At 32.2% G+C, this 9,894-nt stretch overlaps 1 protein-coding gene across 1 annotated transcript; it reads right to left on the reverse strand.

Moving 5' to 3' along the window:
* Positions 1-325: 325 nt before the first annotated feature.
* LOC107952395 (uncharacterized) lies at positions 326-4,982 on the reverse strand. Its single transcript, XM_016887654.2, has 9 exons — positions 4,747-4,982; positions 4,497-4,651; positions 3,808-3,992; positions 3,217-3,501; positions 3,022-3,080; positions 2,759-2,795; positions 2,600-2,671; positions 2,073-2,373; positions 326-1,068 (listed from the first exon to the last, which is right to left on the reverse strand). Exons 1-9 carry the CDS (start codon positions 4,880-4,882, stop codon positions 688-690), a joined length of 1,611 nt encoding a protein of 536 aa, XP_016743143.1. The 5' UTR covers positions 4,883-4,982; the 3' UTR covers positions 326-687.
* Positions 4,983-9,894: the final 4,912 nt, after the last annotated feature.

The following is a 9,894-nucleotide window of genomic DNA, read 5'->3' on the forward strand; positions in this document are numbered from 1 at the left end:
TAATTGGTTATATTTTTTAAATAAGCTTAACAATTTTGACTAAGGATTGAAAAAAAAATTAGATACTCTTGATCAAAAAAAATGTTTAGATATTAGAAAAAAAAGAAAAACATAATTTAGCTAACAGTTTATAGGTAAATCCTTAATTTTAATAGCACGTATAATTTTAATACTTTAATTAGTTATTCAATTATTTTATAATTTTATAAAAAATACTTGTTATGTCCTATTAAACAAATATGAATATATATTTGAATAATTTCAAAATTTTAGACTAAAATATTAATAAATTAAAAATATTGTAAAAATAATTAAAAATTTGAAAAGAAAAAAAAGGGGATAATGTTGTAACTTTACCACTACTAGATTAAAAGGAAATATGGGTTTTCCGGAGGCTTGTCGCACGGTAGGGTACATTCCAAAATCCAAATGCACGGTGCAATACAATTGTTATGACTTCTCCCATTTTCTCATTGGATTTGCGGCTGAATCTAAAGAAACTCTCGTTAGTTTAAGCAAAATGACATGTACCACATATTTGATGTCATTCTAAAACTCTTTCGTTCTACTGTATTTTCCATTTCTTCTTATACCAAAGAAAGGGTTGCACATCTAGAGGTAGACATAAACGGAAAATATATTTTTTCCAGCCATTGATGATGTGAAAAATGTTTAAGAAAGGTTTCCTTACAGCTTCTTCCCTCCAACAAGAGGCGACTCATCATATCCTTTATTGATCCTTTTCGTATACTTCCGATGCCGCCTTTCTCTAGCGTATAACACCCAAAAGAACAACGAAAACATCACAGAACCAGTGGCGGCGACTAAGCCACTGTAAACCCATTCGCTGTATTTCTTCAGACCTGGACAATGGTTTGTGGTTATATTTTTCAAAGTGTCTTGGATTATGCTGCAGTCAGCAACGCCAGCAATGAAGGGATTATAGTCATATAACCCGTTGCTTATATTCACTGCTTTAATCATCTCAGTATACATGTCTGGTGTTAGACGGCCTGGTGTGGTGCAATCACCATCTTCTGAAACTTGACATACATATTTCTTCCACTCCTGCATGAAATTGAAAACATGGTAAATCAAAAATGACAGATTGGAATTGAACAAGTTCTGAAGATGAAAGACAAATACATCTGTGAAAATTTTAAAATCCTTTTGATTCATAACGTTGGATTTAAATTCCAATTTATTTCAATTTTGATTATTATTTTGAATTCAGTTTGCAAGCTAAAAACAACAGTAATTCTAATCAAAATAATTGAATTTCATTTTTATTTTATTTAAAATTAATTTTTAACTTTTATAACATAAAAATAAGGCTAAATATTAAAAGTACATGTGAACTTTAGTCTAATATGCATTTATATATATGTATATATCTAATTTTGATTTGATTCAGTTTTCTTTAATGACCAAATATAACATCATTTTAGGTTTATATATTAGGGAAAGGATTGTATGAAACAATGATGCCACGTCATCTGTATATCTTTCCAATAGTTTTATGCCATATCAGTATTAAAATCCTGAATTTCAGGATTTTAATTTGGATTTAATTTTTTTTCAGGATAAAATCTTGAAATTCAGTATAAGAATACTGATGTGGCATTAAACTATTGGAAAGGGATACAGATAACGTGGCGTCACTGTTTCATACAATCCTTTCTCTATATATTATATACCCAAATAACTGTATTTATCCAACATAAAAATAAATTAGTGTATTTATTTAAATTTATTTAACCAAACCAAAATTAAATTTTCATGTAATCATCTTATCCACGACCAAAATTTATCTGTATAATTGCATTAAATCAAAGTTAATGTATCAAATTATACATTACATCAAAGTTCTATATAGTTCTTAAATTTATCCCTAAAATTAAATATTTTAAATTTTAAATTAATATCTAAAGTTTAAAAAAATCTAATGAACTGATTTTTTTTTTTGCCTGAAAGAACTGAAGTTGGGGGTACATTTAATTTTAAAAACCAAAATTCGAATTTTTAAAATCAATCCAAGCCAAACTTTTACTATCAAAATTTCATTTTCTTACCTCTGTTGCATTTTTCAAGGGAACTTCATCACCGCAACTCTCCTGAGAGTCGCCATGTTTGTATGGGTCGCAGATTAAAGGCACGAATGGACCGGATTGATTGTTTGCGGTATTGTTGTTGGCTAAAACGGTAATGAATTGGTTCAGTAAATCGTTAACATTTGTGGTTACTCCTTTCCCTGCTTCCTTGATCTCTTCGCCGAATGCCATGTCAAAACAAGGGAGAACTTCCCCCATTGCTGAATCGGCCATCGGGTCTTGAATCCATTCGTCCATTGCAATGCATGTATCTGACACTATGCTGAATTATAGTCAACAGTATTGGAACAAAAACAGAGGTTACATAAATCAGATGGTATGGATCGGCTAAAGTCTAACCAGATTGAAATATATTTTACATGTTTGATTTACTATTCATCTGCCAACAATATTATTTTCACAATTTAAATTTGTATTCTTATTGACTTATTACTACATCGGATGAATTAGAATTACGGGTTGAAAGCTTAGCATTTTTAAAGACTTACTTGTGAAAAACGAGAAACAGGCCGCACAAGAAAAATGTGAGTGTGATCACAATCCACCCAATGACCACGAACCTACAATTGCAAAAGTGTAGATTTTTCGTTAAAACATGGAAAATTAAGAATGAAAGACAGAAGCCATGATGATTCTATGTTACTTACATATACACACAAGTTTTCATGCCAAGAATGGAAAACACTGCAATCCATCAACAACAAAAGAACTTGAGGAGATAGCTAATATAAGATAAAAACTTGGTTTATGAAATAAGAATGATAGCCCGTTATTTGTTAAAATGAAAAAGAAATAATTAATTTTGGGTCTGGTTATAAAGGTTGACCCAATATTTGAAAGAGTTAAAATTTAAAAATTTAATAATCAAAATATCACTTAATCTACTTCTGAGAACAAAACAAAAACTCACAGAATCCAAGAAATGCCAAGAGGAGCATGAAAACAGTAATAGTGATAAGAGCAGTGTTGCTGCAATAAAAGAGCAATGGATTGGTTAAACAAACCTGTTAATATACCATATTTCTCTTGTCTGAATTGCATCTAAATTGCATAACAACGATCATATAATCAAAATGTCGATGGAGAAGCAAGTTAATTAACATACATTTGTTTGAGTAACTTTCTTATTTCATCTGCGATGTCTTGCGATTTGATACGAGGAAGGCTTCCTACGGAGTCGATTAACTTGTTGGCCTTGTCAACCTCGCCTTTAAGATCATCGGGTACAAACTTATTGTTCAGAACAACATTCTTTGCAGATATAAGAAAATTTTGTATGCCTATAATATTATCGTAGATGCTTAATCCTTGATTCACAATGTAATGTGATACATCATTTACACTGGCCAGGAACTTTCCTTCTCCAGTGAACATTAAAGCACATCCAGCACTGAAAACCAAACAAGTACTTCATTAAATAAGTAATCAAAAAGTAAGTATCCTGACACATATATTTGGGAATAAGTATGTTATATGATTCTTTCTATGCATTGAAGAACTTTGAATACATCTATGTGAAACATATATCTCACCCTTAATTTTAGGATTGAGTAAAAAAATCAAAATAAATGAACAAATAATATTTAAAATGTGGCATTCGAAACATAATTTTCGTTTTCAAAAAAACCCAAATGAAAACAAAAAATTCTAGGGTTGGAAATGACTGAGTTGAATGAAATAGTGGAAGAGAACTTACACAGTCGCAATGGTGAAAAGTATGAGAAAGATGAGAGAACATGCATAAGCAAGTCGAGAATAGCCGTAGGGCTTGTTGCGGTGGCAACAGCAGCAACAGATGCAAGCACAAAGTAGAAAAATACCGAACAACATAAACCAGACTATAGCCATGAGGGCGAAAGGAGCTGAACTATAACCAACAGACTGCATACAACAAGGTGGAGTTGGTACTTTTAATTGCTTGGAACATGAAAAAAATAATACACGTTGCTTTGTGAAAAAATGATTTATTTCATAAATTAAAATTACTTGAATATACTTTGATTTTTTATATATGATTTTATTTAAATAAAAGTGGCAAAACTATATAACTAAGATGAAAATACGTTTACTAAATTAATGAAGGATTTGTGAAATCCAGTTTCCATTGAGATAGGAAGGCAATTTTGGAATTGACTTCTATTGACCTTTTTTAAAAACTGAATGTCTCAACATTTTTATCTGTTTTCAATCAACCAAATTGACCATAATCAGATTCCATTAATTACTAACCATAACAAGTGAAATAATTAAATTAAATTAAATTAAACTCTCCTGGAATTTTGTTCTACATAATTATATTAATTTTTCAACCCTAATATTTTAAATAATTTAAAATAATAATCATGAAAAATAAGTAAGAAATTATATAGGTTTTAGAAATCATACAGCAAGGTAATGTTTGCTTGTTATATCCCATCCTCCTTTGTAATCTTTAAATTTATTCAAGGGATCAGGCCTCTCTGTCTCTTCCTTAGCTAATATAATTGACGAATTTCTTGATTCAGTTTCTTCCATTTTTCGCTTCACCAACCTCATAATTCCTGCATGTAAATGAACGAATATTTTTACATTAAGTCCAGTGTTTTGATGAACAAATATGAAAGAAAAAAAAAAAACTAGAGGATCTGTTAATTACCATCGGATTGCAAATCAACATTCTCATTTTTTCTACCATGAGAAACAGAAAACAATGTTGATAAAATAAGAAACAAAGCTGGTATAATATAAAATTGCTTCAATTTTTTAGGCCTATACATCATCGCTATTATCATTTTATTTAACCTTTTTTTTTTTGGTTCTGTTGTTTAGTCTCTAGGTTCGATCTTTCCCTGGAGAAACAAAGAAGGGTTTAGGCATTGCGTTTCATTTAACGTGAACATTCTGTATGTTAAATGCATGTTTCAGGTTTGCAATTGAAGCACGTATTTTTTTTTCCAAAAACACGTATTTGCTGTTTTTGGATGTCTATATTTGTCTGTAAATTGTTATTATCAGTTTGACCAACCCAATATGTGCGTGAAAAATTTTCAATTGTTTTTCTTTAAAAAATGTATTAAAAGTTTTAGCATTTTTTTAAAAAGCGGGTACTTTTTTTTTTAAGAGTTAGTGGGTTAAAAAAAGTGAGTAGGCTTTTCTAAGTGAAAAAGATAGGGTAGTCTTCTTAAAATTAGACAATTAAATATCATTTCAAGTAAAAAAATTTAATTTTATTATAAAAATAAAAGAAGAATAAAAAAATTAAGAGAGAAAGGAATATAAAGAAATGAAATGATGATTCAACTCCCACTTAGGATACAATAAGCTTGTTCATGCCCTCAATTTATAGGGCTTTAAGTACCACAAGTTATAAAGCATTAATGACCAACATTACGGTACCCTATAAATGATTTAAGAGTTACAAGATAATGAATTTAGGGGTTATGGATATTCATTCTTTATAGGTTACAATAGGATAAATTTGAGGGGGTTATGGGCATCCATTTATCAATGGATTTACAACACTCCCCCTTTGGGTGCCTATCAATGAAAATGTCTCGTAAAAAAACTTCATTAGGAAAAACTCTATGGGGTAAAAACTTAATGAAGAAAAATAGTACATAATATATTATTACAAGGTGCCTCGTTAAAAACATTTACCAAGAAAACCTAGTGGGACAAAACCTTGGTTAAAGGAAAAGAATGCAATGTGTTTTTGACTCCCCTTAATGGCAACATCACATTACATCTTTGAGTCGACGCATTCCAATCTTATATAGTCATCTTTCAAACATTGAAGTTGACAATGCCTTGGTAAAAAGATTTGTTAAATTATCACTAGAACGAATTTGTGAACTTCTATATCACCTTTCTTCTCAAGATCATGAATGAAGAATAATTTTGGTGAAATATGCTTCGTTCTATCACCTTTGATGTACCCACCCTTAAATTGTGTTATACATGTTGCATTATCTTCACATAAGATAGTTGACATCTTTTCTTGTAAAGGCAAATTACATATCTTCTGGATATGTTGGGTTAATAGCCTTAGTCAAACATACTTTTGGCTTGCCTCATGCATTACAATTATTTTTGCATGATTTGAAGAGACAGCAACTAATGTCTGCTTTGTTGAATGCCATGATAAGGCAGTACCTCTGTAACACCCCTTATCCCGTAACCGTCTCCAGAATAGGTAAGAGGCATTACCAAACAGACAGAACATTACAGATCAATTCAGAATCATAGATATCACATAATATTAATGCATAAGAAAAACAACAATTAATCTCTTATGGAGGTCTCCAAGACCTAAGACATACTTTTAGAAGAGGTTGGAACTAAATCGAACACATTCAGAATTTTCAGAACTTAGAAAAAAATTTTCCAATTCTGTTGAGGTCACACGCCCGCGTGACCAGGCCGTGTGCCTTACACGGGCACCAGACACGCCAATGTGATCTAGCCGTGCCAAAACAGAGTATATATACTGATTTTTACACACGACCAACAGACATGGCCGTGTGATACTTAGCTAGCTACTGACTTAAGTCCAGGGCCATATGACATGGCCATATGTCTTCACCATGTGACCTTAAGAGGTTACTGCTTTGCATACACGGCCACAAGGCATGCCCGTGTTCCTTGACTATGTGGCACCATGCAGGCTTGGTTTAAGCCAACTTGCCACCCCTTTTTGGGTCATTTCTACAAGCAATAATAAACAACATTTATATAAAATTTTTAGCCAATTCCATGCTCAAAACATGTTTCATTATAACTAATCATCATCATTCAATAACCTATTCAAATCTATACCAAAACACATTAAAAATCTTATTACAACAGCATGCCAAAATAATCATTTCATAACTCACTTATGACACATTCTAACTCATGCCTAAACTTACCATTTCCTTAATTTGGCATATTTCAAAATGACCACCACATACAAGGCCATATAACCATTACAAGCATACACAATTTGGCATCACAATTCATTTACCAAAACTAAGCACAAACATACCATTTGCTAGCCAACTTTCATAGCATTACATATATGCATATCAAAGCTTAAATACATAGACATTCTAGCCTATACATGCCATACTTAAAAAATATTTACACTTTTAAAGGTACCAAAATGAGTTCGATAGTATGGTGACAATCCTCGACTATCCCCGAGCCTTCAGTAGCTACGATAACTGTAGACAAAAATCACACAGAGTAAGTAACAAAAAGCTTAGTAAGCCAAATACAACTAGTCTAACTAATAAATCATATAAAATAAAAGTCAATAGTAAGAACTCATAGTCATTTCACAGAGTAATTTATGAGCCTAACCATGCTCATTTGCTTGTATACATGTCATGTTTCATCTTCAATGATTTCGTATATACTTCACATTCATTATTTCACATAAACAGAGTATTTCATATTCAGAAATTTAGTACGATACAAACGTACTTGTATAGATTATACATTTCATATATTCATTCCCATATCTCATACTCTATCATCAGACGATTCAGAAACGATACAAATACTCATAAACGGGTACAATGCTGATGTCCCAGACGTGGTCTTACATGTAATTCAGTATCGATGCCTCTGTCCCAGACAGGGTCTTACACGAAATCAGATACGATGCCGATGTCCCAGACATGGTCTTACACGAAATCAAATATGATACCGATGTCCCAGACATGGTCTTACACGAAATTAGATACGATTCCGATGTCTCAGATATGGTCTTACATGAAATCAGATACGATGCCGATGTCCCAGACATAGTCTTACACGAAATCAGATACGCGAAATCAGATACGATGTCGATGTCCCAGACATGGTCTTACATAAATCAGATACGATGCTGATGTCCCAGACATGGTCTTACATGAAATCAAATACGATACCAATGTCCCAGACATGGTCTTACACGTAAATATCTAATCGAGGCCTGTGTCCCAAACACAGTCTTACACGATATCTCAGATTGATGTCAACATTCCTTTAGATACATACATAGCTTTTTAGATACTAGCATATTATCGAAATTTACTCGAAATTCATTTGTTAGGCTTTCACAGCCGTCCAATATAGATTATAACTAGTATATACAACATTCAATCAATTTAACACGTAATTGTATTTTGACTTACCTTGTACGAGTTTCGGACGGAAACGAGTCGACTATTCAACTATTTTGGACTTCCCTCGATCTAAGTCCGATTTTCTTTGTTCTTGATCTTAATCAAGCTCAACAATGGCCAAAACTTTGAAAACCTTATTCTTTCTCTTTTCTTTTAACATTCGGCTATCCCAAAATCAACATGCATGGCTTTTAATCATTTTATGTTTTATACATTATAATTTAATAATTATTTTACAATAATATCCTTTATAATATAATAACTAACATATATATATCAAGGTTACAATCGTCCACCACTAACCCTAATGGCATTATTGCAACATAAGTACTTCATAAAATAAAGACAATGTCAATTTGGCCCTTTTACAAGTCTTCACTTTACATGATTAATCCTTTTTTCAATATTCAGTGCTGAAACAGACAAATTAAATCACAGAAATTTCATAGATGCAAATTCATTCATCATGGACACAAAAAATAATATTAAAATATTTTTTAGACTCAGATTTGTGGTCCCGAAACCACTATTTTGACTAGGGTTTAAACCGGGCTGTTACAACTCTCCCCCCTTAGGGATTTTCGTCCTTGAAAATCTTACCGTTAAACAGATTCGGATATTGCGGTCTCATTGAATCTTCAGGCTTCCACGTAGCCTCTTCAATACCATGTTGATGCCACATCACTTTAACTAACAAAATTTTCTTATTTCGTAACTCTTTAACCTCACAAGCTAAAATACGGATCTAATTTTCTTTATAAGTCATATCAGATTGGATTTCAATATCAGACGGGGAAATTATATGCGGAGGATCAGATCTGTATCATCGAAGCATCGATACATGAAACACATTGTGAATCTTTTCTAACTTTGGTGGCAAAGACAATATATTTGCTACTGGTCCAATACGCTCGATAATCTTATACAGCCTGATGAATCTCGGACTTAACTTACCTTTTCTACCAAACCGAAGCACTTTTTTCCATGGAGATACTTTCAAAAACACTTTATTGCCAATCTTGAACTCAATGTCTTTTCTTTTCAAATTTGCATATGATTTCTAACGATCAGAAGCTGTTTTCAAACTATCTCGGATTTCTTTGACTTTATGTTTGGTTTCTTTTATCAAATCAACTTCGTGAATCTTATTTTCGCTGAGCTCAGTCCAATACAAAGGTGTACAACATTTGCGACCATATAAAGCTTCGTATGGTGCTATTTTAATGCTCGACTGAAAACTGTTATTATAAGCGAATTCAATCAAAGGTAGATATTGTTCCCACCTACCTTCAAACTCAAGAATGCAACATCTCAACAACCTCGAGTATTTGAATAATCTGTTCAGATTGACCGTCTGTTTGCAGATGAAAAGTAGTGCTAAAATGCAATTTAGTACCCAAAGCATCTTGCAATTTCTTCCAGAATCGTGATGTAAATCTCGGTCTCTATCTGACACTATCAATAATGGCACACCATGCAATCTCATAATACTAGAAATGTATAACTTAGCTAATTTATCGAGTGAGTATCAGATCGAATCGGAATAAAATGAGCTGATTTCGATAATCTGTCAACTACAACCCAGATCGAATCTTTCTTTCTCGGAGATAGAGGCAAACGTAAAACAAAATTCATGGTTACTCAATCCTACTTCC

Source organism: Gossypium hirsutum, chromosome A02, assembly GCF_007990345.1.
Source record: "Gossypium hirsutum isolate 1008001.06 chromosome A02, Gossypium_hirsutum_v2.1, whole genome shotgun sequence".
Classification (NCBI taxonomy): domain Eukaryota; kingdom Viridiplantae; phylum Streptophyta; class Magnoliopsida; order Malvales; family Malvaceae; genus Gossypium; species Gossypium hirsutum.

Coding starts and splice junctions, on each gene's coding strand:
- LOC107952395 (XM_016887654.2), bottom strand. CDS start 4,882: ATGATAATAGCGATGATGTATAGGCCTAAAAAATTGAAGCAATTTTAT. Junction 2,796..3,021: donor CTTGGCATTTCTTGGATTCT/GTGAGTTTTTGT, acceptor GATGGATTGCAG/TGTTTTCCATTCTTGGCATG. Junction 2,374..2,599: donor CTGTTTCTCGTTTTTCACAA/GTAAGTCTTTAA, acceptor ACTATAATTCAG/CATAGTGTCAGATACATGCA.